Source organism: Protopterus annectens, chromosome 12.part0 (genome assembly GCF_019279795.1).
Source record: "Protopterus annectens isolate FY-2018-M chromosome 12.part0, PAN1.0, whole genome shotgun sequence".
NCBI classification, from domain to species: Eukaryota; Metazoa; Chordata; order Ceratodontiformes; family Protopteridae; genus Protopterus; species Protopterus annectens.
This window is the reverse complement of record NC_056746.1, coordinates 784,029,300-784,056,016: the sequence shown is the minus strand read 5'-3', so window position 1 is coordinate 784,056,016 and position 26,717 is coordinate 784,029,300. Positions and strand designations below refer to the sequence as shown.

The following is a 26,717-nucleotide window of genomic DNA, read 5'->3' as shown; positions in this document are numbered from 1 at the left end:
ATATATATATATATATATATATATATATATATATATATATATGGGTCTAATTTACACTTCACCGAACGTGAAATAAAGGACCCCGGTTTGTTGAATGTGCAGTTTGCTGAAAGCTTACCTAACCAGATTACGTTTGATTGACGCAGATAACACTGTTCTGGTTGTAGGAGAAGTGGATGTAGAGTATATAGCTGGTTGTGGTGCTGAGTAGTTCTGTGCTATGCCAGCTTTTTAGGTAGGTGTTAAAATAGTTTGAAAGAGCAGGTGTCTTTTAAGAGCATTGGTAGCTTTAGTTTGAGATGGCACTGCAGTAAGGATTGGGAAATCTGTCCTTCTTTTCACTGTAGTGCTATCTTTGAGTCGGTATATATAGTTTGCAGGGGTGTGGGGGGCTTGCCCCACTGCAAAAATACTGGAAATGCGTTTTTGTATTTTATTTTTGTGCAATAACGTGTATTTGAACTTTTTAAATTGTTATAGTAAAAGTGAATGCAGCTGCATTTATATTTTGAGATGTTATTGTAACTGTGTGTAAATTGTGAAGAGGAAGTTCAAATTGTCCCGTTGTTGGTATTTACTTCAGTTTCTTGCATTGTGTGTTGTAGGAATGTGTTTCTGTTTAAGGGTGGATGCTTTCAGGGACACTAGTATTACTTTTACCAAAACACTGGTTTTTGAGTTATTGGTTGAGGTATTTTGATTCAGGAATGTGTTTTTCAGTGGATTACGTGTCGGTGGAGTGTGTTTTCAGCTATGTGTGTTTTCGAAGTATTGGGTTCATTTATTTCACATTCGGTGAAGTGTAAATTTGTTCAAAAGAAATAGACTCGTATCTCTCTATCTATAAATATATATATCTTTTTAAAAAGGCACAGGATACACGTGTATGTTTGTGTGTGCTCCCAAATGTGTGGGGTGAGATAGACTGTAACAGAAGGCTTCCAGATGATTGCAAAAGTAACATGAAATTTGCAAAAATGTGGGGTTGAAGACATTGATTGGGGGAATGCTGTATACATTTATAAAATAAACAGTGCAGAAAATGCTTAGGCATAACTTAGCAGGGAGCTTGACATATTGGAAAGCCTTTAGTGATGTGGTCTAGCACTGTGTGAGGAAATAAAGGTATTCAGTACTCCATCTGATAAAGTAGAAGGGACACTGAGAGGGACCATATTGTGCTTCTGGTATTGATGTCTTCTCTCTCTCCACACACACACACACACACACACACGCACATATTTAAATAGCTTCATTTTCTTTGTTTAGTAAGTGGTTTGATTCATGGAATTATTAATGTTTAACTAATATGTGATCCTTTATGTTTTGTTCAGGTATTTTGACTCTGTGGACATCTGCAAAATCCATCCAGATTGGCATGAGGTGCGAGTTCAGGGTGTTTTCCCCAACCGAGCAAATGGACCCATTACTGTCACAGCATTAACTGTTCTAGAGCGTACAGCCCTGGAATTTGTCCTCTTCCAAGAAGGGAGTAGGTAAGAGATGTTGGTTTCAAGTATTTAGCACACAAACACTGTCGTACACTATTCACTTATTGTGCCCCTCCACTCTCTGAGCTCTTCAGGCCTCTAGGTTCATACCACTGACTTATAATATGCCCATTTGCTCCTTTGTATGTGTGCCTGCCATGAGGGAGGGCTGTTACTCACAACAAGGATTTTTGATGGTTGTTGCACTGTGAAAGAATTTGAATTCTTCTATGCTTTCCAGCATTGTCCACCCTCATGTCTATGCAGGAAGCATACTTGAACCCTGCTTATGGACGGCTGCACTTGAGTGTTAACCAGATGTTTTCCCTAAACTTTAGTGAGCCAGCTATGTAAACAGTTAAATCTTGTGTGGTCCCTCTCATTCTGCTTCACTGATGGGTTATGGATCCGATCCTCAGATCCGATTTGGCCGCCTTCAAAAGACTTTATCTTCCAGGCTCGAACTCCTCCTTTACCCATAATCCTCTGCCCCTAGCTCTACCTTCTCAGATCTCGTTTGCTACCAGTGAGTACAGATGCATTCTCCAGTGCTTCGTGTTTCTTGTCAATTAAGTGAAGTTTTGTTCTTAATATTTTCTATTTTCTATTGATATTTAAAATCTTCCTACTTCATAATCTTGTAAAACTCCTTTTCGTATTTAGTGTTTGAGGGTGTTAGATTTATTTTTCTCCTCTTCCTATCTTTCCTGTCCCTTAGGGCCTAGGCCCTTTTTTTAAAAACAAAAACAAAAAAACTTTATATCTTTAGAACTTTATAGCTTTTCTTCATTTTAGAATTAGTTGCCTTTGGGCATTTTGTAATTTGTCTTCATGGATAAGCCAACTGGATTTAAGAGGTGCGCTGAGCGCAATAAGAAAATCCCACACTCTGACGCACATGACAGATGTGGTTATTGTTTGGGGGCTGCCCACTTAGATTCCTCTTGCAAGATCTGTGAGGGTTTCAATCCTTGGGCAGTCCAAGAATGTAGAAATAATATACTTTTAAAAGGGCTTCTGCCTGCTTAACTTTCTTCTCCAGGGCTCAACCCCCCTCTAAGATTTGCAAGGCTCTGAGGCAAAGAAAGGCTGGCATAAAGAATCCAGGGCATCCTCTGAGCCTCCTACAAAAAATCCCAAAAGAGTTGGCTCTGAGGATGTCAGGGACTAGATCTGTGTCAGTTTCCTTGGATCCGATAGACCTGACTGCTTCAAGTGAGCCTACCATCTGGGCCCAAACTTTCAGCCTCTTTCCCAGATCTGTAAGTCTCCATTTCCGGGATCTAGTATTTGTTTGCCTGAGAGATGCATAAGATTGGGGTTTCCTACTGCACCGACCATGATTTTACAGAAACCTAGACATCCAAGACCTTCCTCCTTGGCTTCTTCCAGATCCTCTAGGAGCCTGTACAATGATGTGGACAAGATGGATAGGTCTGTTATCAAGGCTCAGATCCAGATGGGGGTACTTCAGCTCCATTCCCTCATGGAGCTGAGTGAGTCCCTACCACTTCTTCTTTTTCATCTTCTCCAGTCCATATAAGCAGTTTCGTAGCCCCAGGACAGCAGTCTACAGAGGTATTCGGAGTCGGATTAGAAGACCTTTGCTTCCTCGACACCAACAGTGAGCTGGACTACTACTGCTCTGAGATCCTCATATCAGAGTGAGTCCTGGGTCTGTGATGATGTGGCCGGATCCGAGCGGCGAGGTTCAGCTCCAATTTTGTCAGATCTTTCCCTCCTCCTTAGATGGCTGCAAAGCAGCAATCATCCAGTGGCTGACAAGATCTATAACACCGTCCGCCAGGGGGGACTACCCAAGATCTAGATGGGCCCACCTCAAAGGCCTCCAAGAATACAGACTGCTCCAAAGAAGGATTTTCGGACAACTGTCCACCTCTTTGACTTCTGCTTCTCCCAGTGTACCTGCATCAGAACTTGGCCTTCCACCTTCCATTTCATCCCACAGAGGAGACAGGGCTCTGGACCCTTTGACTCCTTCCCCTTTTTGCTCTCCTTACACTTCTATACCCCACTGTTCTATGTCACATACCTGTAAAAATTTTTATTTACACTTCAATATTGTCTTAGCTTTTTTGATTGCTCTCTCTCAAATTTCTGCTCACATTATTTGATCTGTGTGTTACCCTACTAAGTACTCTAAATAACTTATGTCAACCTCAATGTAACAATGTCCTGTAATTTGTTTTGACTATTACTATATATTGTAATCTTTGTGACTACTAATGCTTGGAGCTTTTCTCCCCGGGCCTCTACTGAAAATGGACATATATCCAGTTAGACTAGCCCGGTCAACAAATGTAAAATAATAAATAATAATAATAATCCTTAGAGCTTCATCTCTCAACAGTGCAAGTCCAGTTCTGTCAGAGAGCCAGGGCTCTGGGGTGCTCCTTCCTTCTTCCTCAGCTTCAGCTCTGAGGGAGTGGGGGAGGGTATCCCTGGGGCTTTTGCCTTTTTGGGTTTTAGAAAAGGCTTTCTCTGCAGACAGGGCTCTGGACCCTTTGACTTCTGCTTCTCCCAGTGTACCTGCATCAGAACTTGGCCTTCCACCTTCCATTTTTGTCCAGGGTCAGCCCGCCTCTTAAGGACCTCCAAACTCTTCCACCTGAGGTGGCCCTTTCCTCTTTTGACTGCTCACCTGAATATCCCACAGAGGAGATCCCACGGAAGAGGATGTACAAGAAGAGGCACTTGGACTCCCCTATGGGACTCCCCTGAGAATACAGACTGCTGTGAGGGAGACGGTTTCCCCAAATCACCACTGGATGATTGCTGCTTTGCAGACATCTTAGAAATTTTAAAGCAAAGGGGTGGACAGTTGTCCGAAAATCCTTCTTTGGAGCAGTCTGTATTCTTGGAGGCCTTTGAGGTGGGCCCATCTAGATCTTGGGTAGTCCCCCTGGCGGACGGTGTTATAGATCTTGTCAGCTGCCGGGCCTCGAAGGAGCCAGATATCATAGAACCTGTGCCAAAACAACCAGATAAGATTCTTTCTCCCCCTGAGGACCAATCATTTTGGAGCAAGAGCATTCCTGTTGATGCTGTGGTGGTGGCAGCTGCTACTAAGAAAGAGATCACACAGCAGAGCTCTACTGTCTACCCGCCAAACAGGGAGTCCAGAGTGCAGGGCAGGTTTGGGAAGTGCACATTCGCCTCGGTGACTTTTTCGCTTAGAACACTTAATTACTTTGCACATTTTATTCGCCTACAGAGATACCTGGTGAAGGAACTCTCTGAGTCCTTGGCAGAGTGCTTGCCTAAGGAGGAGCTAGATAAGGTTTCTCCAAAGCTTACCAATCTTACTTCCCTGGCAAACTCTTACATGAGACTCATTTCCCATTCGGCGGAATGATCCTCAAGGGCAGCCGACACCGGCATTGCGATACACAGACGTGAATGGATGAGGCTTTATGATTTCCCAGAGCCCTTTAAGGTGTCTTTTGTTAATGCCCCTTTTGATGGGTCCTCTTTGTTTGGCCCATCAGTGAAGGACACCCTGACCCGCAGTGAGCAAGTGGGTAGAACCTTGTTTGCCATGGGAATCTCAAGTTTTCCACCCCTTAATGAACCTATTCTAGGAGTCATAGAGGGGCTAAGAAAGGATGGTTCTGAAATTCACAAGGTCCCTTTCCGTGATCAAAGTGGAGAGTACTCTTCCAGAGGCAGAGGAGGAGGCTTTAATGGGAGATGCCACCGTAGAGGCAGAGGGGGCTCGCAAAATCAGGGCTTTAGGGAGCCCTTTTCTGACAAGCCCTTTCAGCGCTGCTGAAGTGCTTCCTGATTGTCCGACTCTGGATGGAGTCGGGGGCCATTTTTCCCTACAGCGAGGCTCTTGGGCCCAAATACCTTCAAATACTTGGGTGCAAAGTATAATATCCAGAGGCTACTACATTCCCTTTTCTCTCCCCCCTCCAAAGGTTCAAAAGAAGCTCCCTGACGTTCCACCCAGCCAGAGAGAGTTGGCAGTTCCAGAGATCAAAAGATTACTGCAAAAGAGAGTCATCCAACTTATACCTAAAGAAAGAGAAGTTCCAGATGTTTACAGTTTAGTCCATCCTTTTGTTACTAAGGAAAGATGATTGGATGTATACTGTCACATAAAAATAGGCACTCCAGAAACCACCTGCGCTTTTGCATCGGAGCCAATCATTTCCAGTTCAGAGCCCTGCCCTTTGGACTCACCCTAGCCCCTCCCCCCCCGGGTGTTTACCAAATGCATGGCAGTGGTCGCAGCTCATCTGTGACTGCAAGGGATGCAGGTATTCCCATATCTGAACAATTGGCTCCTAACTGCCCCCACCAAGCATTAACTTTCTCAGGCCCGAGTTCTATATCAGATTATCCATGAACTAGGCATCACCATAAACTCAGACAAGTGAGCGCCATTGCTTGTTCAAACCTTGGAATTCATTGGGGCTCAACTGAATACAGTTAGGCAAGTATCTTCCTTGCCCCAGCATTACATCAACACTTTGACTCCTCAGGTACAAGATATATTATCTCATCCATCTCCTCCTGCCAGATTGATTCTATGGGCCTGGGATCTATGGCGGCTGCTATAGTTCCAGTACCTCTAGCCAGATACTATATGTGCATTCTAGAATGGACACTGGCTGTTCAACAGTCAGTTCTGCATCAGCCCCTATCTGTTCCTATCAGACTGACCAGTGTTTGCAGATGCCATTTAGAATGGTGGATTCGTTCCTATCTTTCAGTAGGCAAACCTTTCATCCTTCCCCCTCTAATAGCCACAGTGACCATGGACACTTTCCACCTAGGGTGGGGGGGGGGCATTTTGAGGGGAAGATGGTCCAAAGCACTTGGACTCCCCCAGAGTCCAGATTGCATATAAATGTCCTTGAGATGATGGCTGTCCTCCTATCATTGTAAGCCTTTCAGGGCACTCTACCTCTGGGAACTATTGTGATTCACACCGACAAAATGTCAGTCATCTTGTATATCAGCAAGCAAGGAAAAACCCATTCATACCCAATTTGTAGAGAGGCCATGAGAGTTTGGGAATGGGCAGTTTCTTCACACCACTTTCTGTTTGTAACACATGTACTGGGGAAATCCAACGTGTTGGCATGCTTCAGCAGGTCCATTCTGATGCCACACAAGTGGTCCATCAGTTAGTCAGTAGTGAACAAGTTGTTCAACCATTGGGGTCTTTCCTGCTGTGATCTGTTTGCGAACCTGCACAGCAAGTGCAGCAGTTATTCTGCTCTGATCCCTCCTTCAGGAGACTCTCTAGTCTACAACTGGCCCCCTGTCTCCTTTGTTTACCTTCCTCTTTCACTGATTCCAAAATTTCTTCAGAAAGTCAAACATTTGAATAGTACTCTGATTCTCATTGGCCCATTTTGCCCTCATCAGATTTGGTTCCCCTTCTTCTGGTCTCACCTGAGGAGTCTACTTCACATGACTGAAATATCATTTGACTGATTTTCATTTGGCCAAGACCAAAGTACAGAATTTTTAAAATACTGAAAACTCACTTGACTGAAACTCATAAGACCTTATAATGCTAAATTTCATAGTAGTAACTTGTAAACCATAGACACGCACACATACAACAGCAATGACCAACTATTTCCAGAACTTAAAAACTACTTATCGAACGATATAAAACCAAACTAGGTGGGGGCTGTGCCTCCCCCACCCCCCCTTACTATATTTACTAACTCCAGGATCACACTACAGTGGGGAAAAGGGCATATGCCTTTTACTTACCTTACAGTAGTATGCACACTGCCTCTACTGCTGGGAACGCACAACGCATCTGCCATATTACTTGAGATACTTCCCGTAAAATGTAAACAGACATACCCACATTTAGAAACACTACAACACTACTTTCCACATGACTATAGGTCATTCAGTCAAATGAGTTTTCAGTATTTTGAAAATTCTGTATTATGGTCTCGGTCAATTGAAATTCAGTCAAATGAAATTTCAGTCATATGAATTAGACACCACCTGAAATATCCTCCATGGATACTGGAACCCAAACCAGCCCTCCTTTATCACCCCACACAAAGACTCCACCCGTATCTCCCCACCCTCAAGTTAACAGCTTGGTTTCTTCAGTTCTCTTGATTGCTAGATGGTCCAGGTTTTCCTCATCTGTCAAAGCTATCATTCTAGCTTCCCAGAAAGCTTCCACCAAGAGGGTATATAAAACCAAAGGGAAAAAAATGTTCTAGTTGGGTCACTAATCATTACATTGACCCTTTTTCAGTGCCTGTTGCTTCAGTTCCTTAATTCCTTGAGACCTTTTTTAATGAGAGATCCAGTTTTGCGACTGTTAAGTTCCATTTAGTAGACATTTCCAATTTTCATGTAGGATTAACTTCGGGTTCTTAAGCTTCAACTAGAATATGTAAAGCTTTTCTCAAAGGTGCCCTTCTTCTTAGGCCTCTGAACAAAGACCCCACTCCCCCATGGGATCCATCTAAAATCTTGCAATCGTTGACCCAAAAACCCTTTGAACCAGCTAATGATTGTGACTTGAAAGGTTTGTCCTGGAAATCTGCCTTTCCCGTAGCCATTACTTCAGCAAGAAGTCTCTGAGTTGCAGGCACTGTCATGTAAACCTCCATACATAATTTTTCACAAGGATAGAGTTTCCCTACGTGCTAACTCATCTTTTATGCCAAAAGTGGCCATAGAGTCTAACATAACTCAGAGCATTCAGTTAACAGTGGCATTCCTCACTCCAGTGGGGTCTTTGTTCCAAATTATCCTCACAAAGGAGAATATATGTTACAGTCCTTGGATGTTCACAGACAGTTATGTTTCTGTCTACATAGAATAAGACAATTCATAAAGTCTGAGCAGCTGTTTGTCTCCTTTTCCTCTAAATGTAAGGATTGAGCAGTTTCTAAAGTGACATTAGCTTTGTGGATAACCAGTTGCATAACTTTTATTTATGACAAAAATGATCTGAAGTTGCCTAGTACTCCAAACGCCCATTCAGCGAGATCCATAGCTCCCTCAGCAGCTTTCTCATCTAGAGTTCCAATTGATATTTGTGCTGCAGCAACTTGGTATAAGTCTCATACTTTTTTGACCCATTATAAGTTGGACATGATCTCCAGGAGCAGGACATCTTTTGGCTCCTCTGTGCTTCTGCATATCCTTCCTTGAGGCCACCCAATAAATCATGTAGCTGGAGACTGTCACCCATCATTGAAGCAGAATGAGAGGGACATCATCAGATTTATTAGTTATGTACTTAGCATAGCTTGGTGTCTGTGTTGTCCTCCTCTCATTCTGTTTCACCTTCCCACCCAGCCATCCCCCTCCTAAAAAGTCTGTTTTTAGAGGATCTGAAGAAACATTTGTTGGAACCTACATTCCAGGTTGAGCCATTGGTTCCTTTTCTTTCTTGTGTCTACTTCTGTTAGAGGCAGCAAACTTGATCTGAGGAGGTAGAGCTAGGGGCAGATAATTATGGGTAAGAGGAGCTTGAGGCTCGAAGCTACAGTTTGTTGAAGGAAGCCAAGTTGGATTAGAGGACTGGATCCATAACCCATGAGTGAAGCAGAATGAGAGAAGGACAACGCAGATACCAAGTCATGGTAAGTACATAAGTAATAATTATGCCCTAGTCTGTTTCTGGTGTTGCAGTTGTAGGTCTTCTGTTAGCCTGAGTTGTCACAGTGAGTGCTTTTGTCTCATACTGTGCTAAAGTGCATTTTGCAATTTTGTCTCCTCTTTTCTTTACTATAATATTTCAGCAGTGTTCTTTATTTTTCTTCATCCTTACAGCTGTAGTAGTGGTACATGAATCCACTCTAGGAATTATGTATGCAAAGATACTGCAAGAAAAAATACCTTGGTCTAACATTTCAGCCTCACACTGCTGTGTATATGAATGGACTGCTCACCCCCCTCGATGCCACCCCACATTCACACCTGTGTAGGCCACATTATCACACGTCAGCAGGTGGATTTATTATTCCCTGAACCCACTAGCTCATTTTAGATGGTCACACACACTGAATAATTGTCCTGATTTAAATTTCTGAAAATTCCTTTGCTTGATGTGTAAAGCAAATGTTCTAAGTGTGTGTTTGTCCAGATATGAGCCAAGACTAAGACCAACATTGTGCATCCTCATTTGACTGCTAGGGCATCATTAGAACATCTGAGTCTAAGCTATTAGAGGAAGTCCATTTCTGAGACGGCCCTGTTGTGTGTGTGCATGTCCTGAGCTTATCCTCAACTTCAACAGATGATGCGTCACCTGGATGAGACTTATTTCTTGCTGCCATTTTAGGGGGTGCATTCCATGATGAGGATACTGACTATCCTCTATTTGACTGGCCAGAAGACGCTAGCTGTCTCCCTGATCCTGTAGAAAAAGCCCTTTATGTCACACAGCTGCTTGATTAGGATCTTAAGGTTGTTAACCAGGTGTGCAAGATGCTGTTTTCCTTAGATACTTAAGGCCTCTTGGCTTTATGTTTATCTTTTTTATCCCAATTCCAGTCATCCCCAGTGAACAGGTGCTATCGAAGATGATACAGTGCTCCCTGATTCCTGAAGTTAGGGGGTCTCTCTAAAGATTTTGAGTAGAGTTCTTTCAACTTGTCACGATGTTTATTGAAATTTTGATTGTTTTCACTGTAGCAAGAGTGCAGTCTCTGGATGTTCTTTGTGTTTCACTGTTGCAGTCATCACACTTGGGTTATCTGCCTGCAGTTAGCCCTCAGTCGGCCAAAATACCAGTGTCTTGGGATTTCTGCATCGGATGCTGTTGCCTCTTCCATGACATCAGGTCGTCAGGGGTGTAAAACATGCAGCCGACGCCATTACATCAGTCTTTCTTGCCGAGAAGGAGCCCGAAGCAGAAGCAGTTCGCAAGTGATGGTCGGCTGCTATTTTTCGAGTTTCAAACCTGAAGTCTTCTAAAGCTAAGTACCCCATTGGGGATTTTTTTTTCTTTCTCTAACTGATGTCAGAAAAAGTTAACAATTGTCTCGCCTGTGGAAAGCAAATACCTCGCAGAGATTTTCATTCTTACTGCCTCACCTGTTTAGGCCCAGACCATGACATCCCTCGCTGTCAGTTTTGTGCCTTGTTTAATGCCCGAACCATTCATCATCGGGCTATTTTTATAGCTAAATTCTTTCGCTGTTGTTCTCTGTATTCCGAAATGGCTTCGGTAAGCCATCCGACTGACGATCTTCTGAAAAAGTGCAAAGACAAAGACAGAGACAGACCGCATAGGTCAAAAACTTCCAACGACGCTTCTGTTAAGCTAGTACTGAGAAGGCATGCTTGGCAGAAGGAACAAGTCTTGCCAGATCGTGTCAAAGCAAAATTACTAGATGCTCCATTAAATCAGGATTGTTTGGCACAAAAGCAGAAGTTGTTCTTAAAAAGATGGAAGAAAAAGCTAAATCTATGCAAACTGTCAAAGATTATTTATGTAGCCACCTAGATTCAGTAGGCATTGGCCTTCAAAAAAACTCATCCTTTCCACTCCCTCCCAGGCTTTCTCAGTTCAAACCCAGGGGAAACAGACCACCAAAACTACAGTCCCAGGGTATGCAGAGATCTAAACAGGGGAGTGTTCCCACCTCAAAAACGGGGAGTGGTAAGCCACCCCATTATGGAAAAAGTTCACAATGACTTTCCAATTATCCCTCCCAGCCATGCCCAAGTACTTGCACCCCTAGGAGGAAAACTCACCCTTCATGCAAAAAACTGGATGTCCATTACTCAGGACCAATGGGTTCTAATCATTGTATCCCAGGGATGTAGATTCTACTTCCACTCACTGCCAGCACCAAGTGGGTTGCCAGACCTTCCTCCAAACCAGTGGGCAGAGGCTCAAACACAAGTACTTTCCCTTCTCCATATCAGGGCTATTCATCCTGTTCCAGTAGAACATAGGGGACAGGGTTTCTACTCCAGACTGTTCCTGGTGCCCAGAAAAGAGAGCTCTTGGTGCCCTATCCCGGATCTATCAATTCTCAACACCTTTCTGGTGGTCCCAGAATTCAAAATGCTTACACTGCAAAAAGCTTCTTCCTATGGTAGCTAAGGATGCCTGGTTAGTCACCCTAGACTTAAAAGAAGCTTATCTGTACATCCCCATAAGGGAGTCTTGCAGGAAATGTCTACGTTTCAGGGCAGGCTGTATGCACTATCAGTTCTCTGCACTTCCCTTTGGCTTATCTACTGTGCCCAGAGTATTCACAAAGTGCTTGGCTCCAGCCATTGCATACTGCAGGCAGAGAAGTATATAAATTTACCCATACTTGGACGATTGCATGTTTCAGGCGGACAGTCAGGAATTGCTACTTCAGCACCTGGCATTTGTAAAAAGACTTCTAACTTCACTGGGATACACCACCAGCGAAAAGAAATCACAACTGGTGCCCAGCCAACAAATTGTATTCCTGGGAGCAAGCTTGAACACAACTTCCCAGATGGCATTCCTCACTCCAGAATAGCAGGCCCATTTGACAAACTATTTCAAACTAATGGCCACCAAAACCCAGCTATCTGCAAGGGAAATACTGCAAGCCCTAGGGTTCATGGCCTCATGCATTCTGCTAATTCCATATGCAAGACTGCATATGAGGAAACTTCAGTGGTACTTAAAAAGTCTCTGGTGTCAACATTCTCAGGACCTGGAAACAGAGATTCCTGTCATTCCTTGTCTAAGGGCAGAGTTCCTTTGGTGGGCCGAGGCATGGAACCACAACAAGGGACTTCCTTTCACTCGCCTCCCAAACCCTGACAACAGACACATCAGACTATGCATGGGGGGCTCACATGGCAGGCAAATGCATTCAAGGCAAATGGAGCTCAGAACAAATTCCCCTGCATATCAATCAAAAAGAGATGCTGGCTGTACAGAATGCTCTGACAGCCTTCAGATACCTTATTCTTCCAGGACAGCTCCTGATAAAGACAGACAACACCACAGTTTTGTGGTTTATAAACAAGCAGGGGGGAACTCATTTTTACTCGCTCTGCAGGTTAGCCATGGCCCTGTGGAACACAGACTTGAGCAACCGAGTGCACCTACAAGCTCAATTCCTGCCAGGCAAACAAAATTCACTGGCAGACGACTAAAGCAGAAATCTACTGGACCCTCACGAGTGGAAACTGGAACCCAACTCATTCAAACTTCTAACCCAGAGGTGGGGAACACCAGAGGTGGACCTTTTTGCCCCCCCCCCCCCAAAACCACCAATTGAGCAAAGTTTGCACCAGGCACCCTCACAGCAGAGCCTGGAAGGTGGCTGCCCTATCCTTTATATGGGAAAACCTCTCAATTTATGCCTTTCCTCCTCTGCCCCTCCTCTCAAAAGTACTACCCAAGATCAAACAGGACAGGCCAAGGGCAATCCTTATTGCAGCAGACTGGCCACGCCAGCACTGGTACCCACTACTACGCAGTCTGGCAGCAGTGCCACCCTGGCACCTACATCAGACACCTTCCCTGCTGTCTCAGCAGGAGGGACAGATTTTGCATCCACAGCTGCAAACCCTAATTCTTGCAGCCTGGCTTATCCCCTGAATACACCACCAGCATACCTCAGCAAACAGGTACTGGACATTATCCTTGAGGCCAGAAGGCCTAGTACTAGGGAAATCCTATGCTGAAAAGTGGAAAAGATATTGTTCATGGAGTCAGTCTCAAAGAAAGTAGACAGCTGTGCCCACCTTACCTCAAATCCTTGATTACCTAGCAGAGCTGCTCCACAGAGGCCTATCCTTCTAATCCATTAAGATTCATGCCTCTGCCATCTCAGCTCATTATAATACTGAGCCACCTCTCTTTTCTCACCCTCTCATCAAACAGTTCTTGATAGCAACTAACAACTTAAGGCCCCCCTAGATGCGCTCCCACCCCGGCCGGGGACCTTAACTTTGTACTGGAGAAGCTCACACTTCCCCCCTTTTGAACCTGCTGCTTCAATAGAGTTAAAATTCCTCTCTTGGAAAACAGCCTTACTTCTAACTATTACTTCAGCAAGAAGAGTGTCTGAGTTACAGGCACTAATGGCGGTGGAGCCCTTCATTATTTTCCATGCTGACAGGGTTTCCCTCAGGACTAACCCATCCTTTATGCCCAAGGTGGTATCCAGTGTGGCTTTAAACCAATCCATCCATTTGCCAGCCTTTTTCCCTAATCCTCAATAAAGGCGAAAGGATCCTGCACTCATTGGACGTGGACAGACAGCTCAGGTTATATCTTGACAGACTAAGCCTTTCAGAAAATCTGACCAGCTGCTAGTCAGCTTTGCTACAGGGGCAGAGGGCAAGGCCATTTCGAAGCAAACCATTTCCAAATGGATAGCACACTGCATCCATTTCTGCTACAAGCACCATATAAAACCTACCTCTCAGGGGATCAGCACTCATTCCGTTAGAGCTACTTCAACCTCTCCAGCATTTCTCAGGTGAGTACCTACCAGGGACATCCTGGAAGCTGCAATCTGGAGTCCAGTATACATCTTCACCAAGCATTACCACTTACCTATTTTTTCTAGATCCAGAGCTGGATTTGCTCCAGCAGTCTTACAAGGCCTGCTAGACAGCCCTAATACTTCTTGACTGCCTCCACCCTTCCACAGCTTTGGGAATCAACCCAAGTGTGATGACTGCAACAGTGAAACACGAAGAACATAGTACAGTTGTGTACAATTACCATAAATGTAGATGTTCATATGTATTTACTGTTGCAGTCCTGGTTTCCCCTCCCTCCAGCCCCCTGGCTTTCTCTATCCTTTCTACCTATCCTCTTTATGGCCATCTTTTATGGCAGGGAAATTTACTTTTTACTGGAGGTGTTCCGCACCATGTAATAGCTTCCTATTTTGGGGGCTCCTGACATCTGGGGCAAGAAAAACTGATGTAATGGCGTCGGCTGCATGTTTTAAACCCCTGACGACCTAACATCATGGAAGAGGTGACAGCATCTGATGCAGAAATCCCAAGACTCTGGTATTCGGTCTGACTGAGGGCTACCTGCAGGCAGATAACCTAAGTGTGATGACTGCAACAGTGAATACACTCAAACATTTACATTTCTGGTAAGCGTCCTTTTTGGAAAAGCTTCTCTGAGCATCATTGAAGAGCTGGAAAGAAGAAAACTAACCAATTTTTTTTTTTTTTTTTTTTTTTTAAGATCACTCCTCCTCTTAAAAAAGAAGACTCTTCTTTAACTCATTACTGCTGAGTGACACCTCCAGATGTTTCTGCAGTTTCATCCTACTGAAGCTTGTAGGCATCAAATATTGCTTGCTCATATTTGCATTAATAATTCCAAAGCCATGCTACACATAATTTATTAAAAGATTTTATCTTGAAGCCTACACAATAGGAAATACAACTTTATTGATAGTTTACCTTTGTTTAGTACAGGTAAAAAATATATTATTCATTTAATATTTATTTATATTGCCATACATTTCATATTTTTGTAAATATCTCAACAACCAAGTAGCACAGACAGAACTACTTAGCCTCATATGAAAGCCCTCAGCTGGATAAACAGAATGTTGCTAACAGCATGTGTGTAACTTGAGTAGTTGCAGAGATTCTGTAAGTTGTTTACAAAATGTTACAAACGTAATGGTTATTCTGTTTACTGTGACTTAAAAAATCCAGTATAAGCTCTAGAACATAAACAATACTACCAGTATAAAATGGTTGGTGCGGAAGAATTTGTCATTTACACTTCTTTAGTAACCCGTATGGTTCCAGAGATATGAACATTTGTTTGAAATGTGAGGACATAATTTGATTCTGTCAGAAAGCTTAGGCTCCGCCATTTGGAAGTAACAGTCCAAATTTCGAGTTCCATTGGAGAGAATGAGTTAAAATGACAGGGGCCACCTAAGTTTGCAACAGTGTTGCCATTCCCTGAATTTCTCTTTAATTCTCACAGAAGGCAAATGGCAGCCAATCAGTTATCCTAATTATTTGCTGAGTTTGCCTCAAGGGACCATATTTAAAGTTTGTTCCATTTTGGAGAACAATTACATAAGACAGATGTGTTTTGGTTGTGATCTCAGGAGGTCACATTTTTGAGCTCTTGGACTTTCCTGTTTAAGAGCTTTTCTGGAATATCATTTTGTTTCTGTAGAAGTGAAATAGTGGAAGACTGTACCTGTCCCATGGACCATATAACCAAGTTCTTTGGAAAGTTGAAGGGGATTTTTTCCCTGTTCTTTTTAATTCCAAGAAATCTCTGCTTTTCCTTGTGTCACTACCACTTCCAGTACAGGGTACTGCACTTTGACCTGTATTCTTTCCCCCCCGGCAAATTGTCTTTATCACAGTTTTTAGATATGTTGGGTGGGGCCTTCTAGGAGAGAAGTCTTCTTTTTTCAGACTTACATGATTCAGTCCTGGTGGCATTGTCAGAGCACATTGTAAATAGGGTCATGGTTTGAATTTGTTGCCAGAGTTAGTCAGAGAGAGAGTGAGACATCATAAGTAGATGTAGATTGTGTCTCTGGAGCTCGATTGTAGCCATTATCTCACAGTTCCAGCACCGGTGCTTACACATTCATCATGAAGCTACAAATCTCTCTTTGACATCAAAGACCTGTACTCAAGTTAATGACTGCTCCTACCAGTTATTTATGTTTGCTGATAGCAGAAAACCTCATCACATGCCCTCACTGTGGATGCTTATTTGATGAGTTTGGAGTCTACATTTGCAGAAGGGGCTGCACTTAATCCTGCTCATAGTGAAAGGAGTCTTGCCTGCTGTCTGTGATGTTTTTTTTTTTTTCTAGGGAATGGAAGTGGCTTAAAAGGGTGCATATAAACACAGCAAGATGCAGTTGTGCCGTTTATGCTGGAAGACAGAGTTGCTCTGATTATGGTCAATAGAGTACACAGTTTTGTTAGTACTGTTCACATCTTGGCAGGTGTGAATGTCAAAGACAGGCCTGTTAAGTCACTGCTTCGTCTTTTCCGTGTTGTTAAGAATCACAAAATCTTGCATCAGGAAGGTGCAGAGACCCTCAAAGAGCAGTCTGTTTTCTGCCAGAAAGAACATGTTGCTTCTCAAGACTGGAGTGAGCATTGAGTACATTCATTATAGAGGGCTAAGGAAGAGCACTTTGTGTCATTCCCCTTTATTTTGTACTCGCAAGATAAGTAGAGGAAAGAAATAAACAAGTAACATTCTCATCCTGTTATGATAAGGAGGGTATTGTTTCGGGCACTTTAGTCCCTTGCTGTACTTGTGATATTCCTCCTCTGAGCCATGAATATCCACCTTGGATGGGTGACATCTGGATGGAGCCTCTCAACCTGGTTACTACATTTAAATCCATTCAGCCTATTGGACCTCACAACTAGGTCTGCTGGAGGTCACCAGAAAGCATTCAAATCGTTGTTGTGTGCTTTTAAGTAGTAATGGACAGGCTTGTCAAGCAGTTCCTGAAAGGGAAACAACATCTCGGTCTCCCACAGAACTCTTCTCAAGGTTGAGTGTGTCATGACTGATAGGATTGTCCATCCTTCCCCCCATCTCAACTTGTCTGTGGGCTTAAAATTCATGTCTTGGTGGCTACTGTTCTGGTGCCCTCTCTTCTTTAGAAATATGATCCCACCAGACTTCACTTTTGCATTCATGTATTTTTTTTTCTTTCTAGTCACTGGGTGATTATATTGCCTAGTGTGGTGACAGAACCGATGCCAGGCTACAGAAAACTGGTTATGCATCTTTTCATCTCTCTTAGTGACACATTTAATCTGCAAAATAATTCTAATTCTGTGACCTTTTTGTGCAAGTATAAAAGGGGATCAAAGGAAAGACAATGCATGAATTTGAAGATACAACCTCTTGCATCTGCTGTGCTAGCTGGTCGTCATAATCACAGTCCACTTTAGAGAAGTAGCAGGCTAGAATTGTGGAAATAAACTGTAAAATGCAAACAGTTAAAGAGATGTATATTGACATCCTGTGCATTGGTGTGGTCCATTGTCTCTGGGCTAGTTAATTAAACTCTTGCCCTTTGCTGGTGGCAGAAGTGGTTATTTACTTTTGCTGTGGGAAATTTAAACTAAGACAAAGGTGATGTAATTATTTCTGCTAATGGAAATGAGATAATGGTTTGTGAGGTACAATTTAATATTGCAGCTGAGCATCAGGACATGTTTCTTTGTTGCCTTATACCATTCTTGCTTATTTAATGATCCTTGACTTGTCATTATATGTCTTGGTGGACCTCCCACCCCACTTGGTGGTTGTAGTATATAATTGTCTTTCTCAGTCAGTGTGGAGTGAGCTGGTTCCAGGTCTAGGGAGTCATTTTAGTTGTTTTCTAATATGGCAAACAGCTTTTGCTGTTCTGTGACATTTCCTATTCCCATATCCACTAGTCTTTCTACCATTCTCTTAATCTTTAGATCGTGGCTCTCTACTGCTGCTGAGCATTCCTGGAGTCTCCCAACCTACTCATTCATTACTGATTCCAAACAGGCTTTGGAGGTATGGATTTCATTGCTGAATTCCAGGTGGCATTTTCAATATCAATAGCACTGATATTGTCCAATATTTAAGCAATCAGCTGTCTATGTGGTTATTTTTTGGCCCTTCATCACAAAGGTAATGAGTGCAGCTTTCTAATGCAAGCCTCCAGTTTGCAGTTTTACAGCTTTAGTCCAAGAGAGGATATTATTCCTTGGCATTTGAAAATAATTTATTTAATAGCTGTATACTAGAGCTCCAAAGAAGGTGAACTGGTCCACGGCATTGTGAAAATTTCCACCTTCCATATTCCTTTAAACATTCTTTAAAAAGTTAATTACAATTTACCTTATAAATTTCACTCAGAACACACTGTTGAGGCTTCTCATGATCATTTGGTGCACTTGCAGGCTGCTTGTTTTTAGCTAAAATCAGGTCCTAATGAGAAACTAAAGAGCTAGATACTTTGAAAATGCAAGAAAGAACTACATTTTTCATGTTTTTTCATCACTTCTATCTTGTTTTTCAAATCTTTTTGCTTAAACATTGCATATAGTGTAGCTTAAACTAGGGGCATTTACCTCTGTGTAAACAGGAATTATTATATTTTAATTCTACATAACCAGAACACCTTTACATTCCCCCCAGCAACCCATGATCACAATTTATGAACTAATTTGCTTCTTTCCAGCTTTTCTTATCTTGTTAAATTGTAAAGCCTGGATACATTACAACTAAGAAAAAGTACTTTATTGCTTCAGTATCACTATCATATACAGCTGTCACTGATAAAACTCTGTAACTTCGTATTTAAAATTTATTTGATTGCATGCTACATGTCTGATTTACAAAACAGCATATTCTTTACAGCAGAAATTTTTCATATAAATATTGATAAGAACAAACATTATTTTTGTTTAATATTTTCTTTTTCACTCTTTTCAGTGTCTTTTTATACATTAATAGTATACATTGGGGTTTATACTTTACATTTCTCCCAATCGTTTAACACTGGTAAAAAAAAATGTTCATCCTCTTCTTACAGAACTACAGTCCATAGGTTTAAAATACATCTACTGGAATTTATTCTTTGAAGTTGTCCCACTTTTTCCACTAATTTCATCTTGTTGCTGATCTTCTTCCTGATCATCTTGCTGTCCTAGCACTGGTCTCTGAAAAATGGCCAAGGTGCTTCTGATTCCTGTAGTCAGCACCAGGGCTATTTCTGTCACTCAAGCATTTTTATTTGGAACAATGGAAAAATATTCACTGGCAAAGTCTCTATGTTGGCTTTCTTATTGTCAGAAGATTGAGAAGCAGAGTCCCCTCTAGCTTGCTGGTTCAATGTTTGTTGACCAAACTTTATTAACTCAGTAGTCTGTTCAGCATCCAAAATATCTTGGATCCACCAGTAAATATATTCTGCAGACAGCTGGATATAACAGATTGAGTCTTACACCTGCATGTTTTCTGCTGGTTGTGAGGATAAACTTGATTCTGTACTTCACAAATGTTCTTCTCTTCCTGGTGTACAGAGAATAGTCATGTTCCACAAAGGCTGTGGTGTGCCCGGTGTTTAACACTTTCCCCTTCTGCAACATTTTGTCAGGAGCAGGTTGTTCTGCTTGTATGATTGAATTTTATAATATGAGTCTTGGCTGCTTTATGATGGCCAGATTTGGAACACATACACAATATGCCCTCTCAATTAACAAAACCTGCTGTGGCACACCATTTCAGATGATTTCTTCCCAATTTCTATGGTATCAACAAAACATCTCATGTTTTATCTGCATGCTCTGTCATCTGACTGTACTGTTTTGTGAAATAGCTGTTCTTGAAAAACCTATTCAGCCAGACTTTTCCCTCAACTCATTCACTGATTTCTGCATTTTTTTAGCTAATCTTTATAGCTACATAAAGCTTCTTCTTTTCCAAACTTTTGACATTTGACTTGTATTTTTCTAGTGGCTCAGTAATTTTTTAGCACTTTGTCTCTCAATTATTGTCATCTCTTTTACTAAAGCTGAAACTTAACTGCTTTATTCTGAGCAGCTGTAATGTTAATTTGAGAAAGAACCTTTTCTTTTTCTTTTTTTCTTTTTCGATTGATTTTTTTATTACTTTCTCCAGATTTATTTTTGATGGCATCTAAGCATTGTAATTAATAACCAGTATTTGAATTGCTGCCTGTCTTTTACTGGCCTTTTACCAGTCTAACAGTTTTCATATTGGTCCTAATGGGGAGATGGAATCAGCAAGAGAAGGAGAGTAGTATTGCTGGAAATAAATTCATCCTCAGGTCGTAGCTGTCAACCTGGAAACATCAAAAATCTGGGCAAAGGCCCATGAAAAGTAGGTACAACTAGCCAAAAATTGGGACTGTAATTAACATAACATTTACATACATAATCATATAACCCCACCCATTGCAATGAAATTGTGGGATACCAACATGAAAATTGGTGTCACTAAATAAAAAAAAGAAGACATTTGACATCAGACTTCATATACCTCAAAATACATAATAATGCAAAACCTAGCAACTATACGGGAGCAATATTTAAAACCTGTCCTTATTTCTCTGCCTTTGTCCCATTATATTTTTTGGCTTTGTCCAGATTTCTGAGAGATTGAGAGGTATGCTGCCAGTTCAGTAGCTTTATTATCTTCAGGAGAACTGTAAAACCCAGTGCTATCAAATCTCTGACCATAGAGTCAACAGCAAGTACCAAATGCCATAACATAAAAATAATCATTAGTTCAATACCAAAACCTGCAGAAAAAACTACAAGAGCACTGTTATTTTCTAACCACCGTGTGCCTTAAAATGTCACCCGAGATCGCCATTTAGCCAATACACTTGGAAAAAAAACACTTCATAATCTCTCCCACCGCAGCCACTCACCCAACTTCCCAACAAGTCCATTTTTCTATACCAGGAACCTGCCTTCCGAAGTTCCACCAGACCCAGCCATCAGTAAAGGCAAAGAGATACCAGAAAAGCCTAAGTGCATGCAACACACCATGTCAGCACCTGCCATGACTACTGTAGTGGAATGCAGACCACGAGTTTCTGAACAGAGACATCGAAATATTGCACTTCTTAGAATAATATTTGGAACCCGGTAATATGCTGTTTACTGTACTGCCCTGTAGTTGAGTTTCCTTCTGAAAATTGGGTTTGGAAACATAACATGCCTGTACTCCTTAGTTATTTTCTACTGGAATTATAGGGAGTCATCTTAGTAAAATTGAAAGAATTTTGGGAAGAAAAGGAATGTTTTGATGATCCAGTTTTGACCAAGAGTTACGAGTTAGTGATTAGCAGTTGCAGATTTGTGTTTTACCATTGGTAATAAAGATCATTTTACATTTTGAAGTCTTATGCTGTTTGGATGAATGAGTTAAGTTATGTTCATGTTGTCCCAGAAAAAGCATAGTGGTCTGATACCTTCTCAACTTCTAAGAGTGGTCATTTTGTCCCCCGCCACCCAGCAGAGTCCTTCATTTTGCTATGAACCTATAAATGGACTTTATGTTGGCTTTGCAACTATATGCTACACACAGATGTATGCTGGAAGTTTTCTTAGGTCACTTGACTGGTGGTTGTTGTTCATAAGACTTTTCACAAACTGCAGAACTCCACACAAACAGGAACGTTAATATAGTCACAGAAATAGAAACCAGTCCGGTAACCTTTTATTGACACTAAGGTTCACAAAAAATATAAGCTCTCTAATTTTTTAAGTTAAAACTTCAGATATGGTGGTGATAATTTTAAGAACTTGTATAAAATCATGTGGTAACCAAGCAACTTAACTTAAAAATGAAAGCGCTTATATTTATTTGTGAACCTCGGTGTCAATCAAAGGTTACTGGGTTGTACTTCAGTGTTCCTGTTTATGTGTGGTTCTCATTGTTTACCTGGAAAGTTACTTGGCTCAAAGCTTGTTTGAATGTAACATGGGATAGCATCTGTGCCTGGTCGAGGATTTATGGTGGCTAGTTATGATGGCAGGTACCAGGTTTAAGGTTATGAGCTTGCTTGGAGATAACCCTAGTGCTTGCAGTCAGCCTGCATAGTATTCTTTTGCAGCTACAACTTTGGGTCATTGCTTAATTCTCCTCACCCCCACTGTCATCTTGAGCAGATGATCATTCCTTTAATGTACTAATTACTTTGGAAATCCTGTCCTGCAGTCATGATTAACCAATGACTGGACTTCAGAATAATTTCATGTTTCCACTTTTGGTTACAGTTTGTGACAGTAGCATTTTTGGCAAATCAGAACACTTTAGTACTAAAAGTTTGAATAATTCTAAATGTGTATCCTTCCCCTTATTTTTCTGCTGCTCATTATTTCCCTACAGGATTACAGCTTTAACTTGTAAGTTTGAGTAGGTACAGAATAGCTTGCTGTATGTCATGGTAGCTCCTGTCATGGTACCTATTTCATTTACCTAATGAAATTTGTAAAGTATCTCAATTTTGTATGTATTTTTCATGTGAAATTGTGACCGTTACAATGTACAAGAGTGAATGATCATCCGAAACTGTAATAGTACTTTACTACATTCTCTATCACAGTTGTAAATTAAAAAAAAATCTGGAATTAAAGGGGTCACACGGGAATTCATGGCACCCCAATAATTTTGCCCTCAAAACCGGTAAATACTGAGGAATTTGGTATGGTTCAAGTCTAGAAAAGTACCTCCATGTTCCGGATCCTGTTTTTGTACAGTCTTGCTAAGATAACACTGACATATAGATTGTATTTCAGATATATCATGGGGGAAAGGAAGGGCAAAAAGAAAAACGAGTGCACAGGTCTCAGGATAAAAAAGTGCCCACTCCTAGTGTATGCACTGGTGCCCAGACTGAAAGAAAGCAGTGTAGAATCTGCACTACATGGAAACATTCTTACCCAAGTTAATGGGATGGGTGGCCCCTGTGGTAGAAGGATGTAGTAGTCTAAAAAAAGGCAAATAATAAAAGAAAATAAAAGAGGGTTAGAGACAATAAAGTGGTAAAATAGATAAACGCAGTAATCAGTAACTATTGAGAGAATTTTTTGATATAACAGAAACAGATCAAATGGGTTAGATTGATGTAGAGGTAAACTAATAGCATTTAAAGTGCTGCCACAAACATATATGATAACAGAGGAAAGAAAGAGAACAAGTGGAGTGTCATCATGGAAGCATCAGATATAGAAAACTATGAAGTAACTAAGACAAGAAATAGCACCCTTAGAAGAATACAGTAAAGGGAACAGATTATCAAATATTCTTTAAAGGACAGATGTGGTAAAAGCAACACAGTATTAAAACAGATCCAGATTTATCATACACTGTTTCCAATAAAAAAACTAAAAATGTAAGCACAAGCAGAAAAAACTGGAAGGTGCAAATAAATATAAAGGAAAACTACAAAATAAGCAATTCATTGATGACCCAAAAGATTTTTATAGAGAATTAGGAAATAAATCAAAAGCAATAGAAATACCACTAAATAAAGAAGAAATGTGTACATTTCAGAGAAGTATTTATGACAAGTCTGTTGAACTTAAAGGACTCTGTTGAACATAACAAAGGTGTCTAATGCATAGAAGAATTAAAAGAAACAGTAAGAAGCTGTAATATAGAGAATATGAATGGAATAAAGTAACAGGCCAAGAAACTGAGACAAAATTAAGAAAATCTCTTAAATGGAAAACTTCATTTCCAGATTTAGTATATAATGTCTGGTTAAAGATATTAACATCTTTAACATGGAATCAAGATGCAAGAAAACCACATGTATTGGTCTATGAAAAAGGCAAATTGAAATTGCTACACCCAGTGATGATAGTATTTTACAAATCGAGAGACAAAAAGTAATCAAATGCTAGAATCTGAGAGCAGAAATGAGAGCAGTATGAAAGGAGGATATCCAGACAGTTCTAGTAGCAGTAGAAACAACAGGACTAATAAAATAATTTGCACAATTCTATTTAAATATTCTACTAATACGTGTAACCCCATATGAGTGGCCGAAGGAAGCAGTTCTGGGTTCATAGAGGGTATGGAGAAGCGCACTCTTGGGAAACATCAAAGATTGAAGCAATACTACTGTTATGAGCTTGTATCGTATCCTATGAATGGGGTTCAATCAACTCACAATATTATAAACCTAGAACATATAGGGAAGTTAAAAAGGACAGCAACATGTTATAGTTCAAGCATTGCTTTTGTAACTTTGTAGAAGTGCCAATTTTTGATATGTTATAGAGCCCACAATTTTTAAATACGGTACAGTATTCACAAAACGTTGCATACTGAGCAAGGGAGCCTTGCACACCCTTGGAGAATATGCAGAGCTAATCTTAGGAACTGCACATCAAGGTCATAGTCAGTCATAATCAGTCATATCAAACTTTCATAGTAGAGTAATTCAGACTTTAGAAATGCTTGTACTACTTCGCAAATAAACAACACGAATGTCGAAATGCTTGTACTATGTAAATGCCTGAAGAGTTTGCATGTCTGTTAGCTGCACTGCATCCATTCATTACGTTAGGAAGACAGTTTCCCCTCATAGAACAGACTGTCATTACGAAGCTCCATGCTACAAATCTGCAGCATCAGTAATGGAATGCATACTCTCAGTTAGTAAAACTGCATGGCAGGTAGTACAATAAGATTAACTGAAGGGCTGCAATGGGATTCAGAGGTTTGGTAATTAGGCATGTCTCTGAATCCCACCATAGGCATTCAACACAGCTCTGCCAAACTGAGCACAGCACATTGCTTACCTGTGAACAGTGTTTGTGAATACCACCCTTGGCTTTGTAACAGTTTCTGTCCACATCACTGTTGAGAGCAGTTGTTTTTGAAAGTAGTGCAAGTCTGCTGCAGTACATTGTTTTCAGCTGAAAAATGCTTTTTTTAAAGTCTGATCTTCACTTCTTTCTGCGTGATTTTTCTCCATGGTGGATGATCACCATTAGCCCCTCCTTTGGCCCATTTGTTTCTTTGGGCAACAGCTGTCATGGAAGACCTTCATCCAGGCACCTATTAGGGTCTTTTTTGCAGTGTCTAATTTGTGGTACACTGAGGCAGCCCTAATGTGTTACTCATAGTGCTGAGCCTCATGCATGCACACTTCCAGTCATGCTTAGATCTGGTTACATTGCATGCAGGTTGGTGAGCATGTATACCTGTTTTCTGTGCTAATTCAAAGTACACCTAGTCTAGCAACTGATCAGGGTGACTCTGCTCCTCCACGGATGAATAACTTTACATCCGTCACTCAACTTGCTGCCACCCACCCTGGCTAGTTTTCCATTTCCTGTATTAATTAGTCTTGGATCATTTGGGTAATAGTTAAGAGTTTTATCTCACTCTTTATTAAGGAACCAGTCCAGTATGGCTTTCACAGAGATTAAAGTTTTCACCAGTTTTGCAGATTGGCTCTTTATGATTTTCCCTCCACATTCTGATAAGTTTGAAAGAAAGTGGCACAGTTGTGAAGGATTTAATATAATTGTAGGTGTTCATGACATGATCAGAAATACTGCTTTCATTTGCCTTCTAAAATTTAGAATGTCATCTTTCTAGTAAGTTACTATAATTGTTTGACAAAATATAGTCCTGATTTTCCTCTGCATCTCTGTCTCCTCACATTTTCCACATCAGAGGAAATAGGTTGTAGTAACTCACAGATGAGATGAAAGGAAGACCTCAAGACCCACCTACTTTTTGTCTTCAAAGCCAGGATGTTACCATGAAACTGTATGGTCCCTGTGTAGTAGTGCTGAAAAAGTCTCATTTTGGATTAAAGTCTGTGATTAAGAATGTTTACTTTATATGTGTTTGCTAACCGGTGTAATACATTGTGGCTGTGGTCCATTTTCAGACTCAGTCCAGGAGTACAATATTAAGTATTATACAATGACTGGCCATTAACATTCAAAAACGAGGATGTTGATTGGTCAGCTCAACCAGGGTGCCTGTTGTAAATCGAGCATATATCTGTAGAAAAAAGTCCAGTTGCCCAGACTTTCTTCTATTAATATATGACATGGAGATTCCAGTTTTCTTAAAGTAAATAAACAAACTTGCATATCCGGACACTTTAGAAGTACAAGAGAGATGGACAAAGAAAATACAAGGATAATCAAGTATGTTATGCATAACTAGAGAAACGTACCTAATTATCCTTGTATTTTCTATACCCTGTCTCTCTCGCAAGTCTGAATGGTTCCAGATTTTAACCAACACCACACTGCACTGTAGAGAATTAAACTAATAAAACAATCCAAACCATTCTACTAGAATGACTGCAAGCTAGGGACTACGAAATAAATTTGAGTGCTTTCGTCCTTTATTTAATCAGACTTCATCAGAAATGCATTGTAGTCCTACAATGTTTTTCTGATGAAGTCTAATTAAATAAAGGAGGAAAGCGTTCAAATTTATTTCATAAACTGCAGTTTGCAGTCATTCTAGAAGAATGATTCAGATTGTTTTATTGGGTCACGATTTTAATTTTAAGTTTTTTTATTTAAAAAAGAAAAGGCAACTGAGATCTTCCTTTCTCCATTGCTTCCTTTCTACAGCACTGATGTACTGTGTAAGTGTGAGAACAAAAGTCCCATATGCATATGCAGTACATCAAGAAAGCCCCAGGATATCAGTGAAAAATGCAGAAGAGCAGCAAGCCTCCCTTATACAAGGACATTATTTAAGAAAAGTAA

General features: G+C 41.0%; 1 protein-coding gene across 1 annotated transcript in view; it reads left to right on the top strand.

The window, feature by feature from the left end:
* CAPN15 (calpain 15) overlaps window positions 1–26,717 on the top strand; it is a 1,742,089-nt gene that overhangs the window by 1,551,454 nt on the left and 163,918 nt on the right. The window contains exon 10 of the mRNA XM_044088958.1: window positions 1,335–1,496. Within this exon, the coding sequence (XP_043944893.1) occupies window positions 1,335–1,496 (162 nt within the window). The remainder of the gene's footprint in view (window positions 1–1,334; window positions 1,497–26,717) is intronic.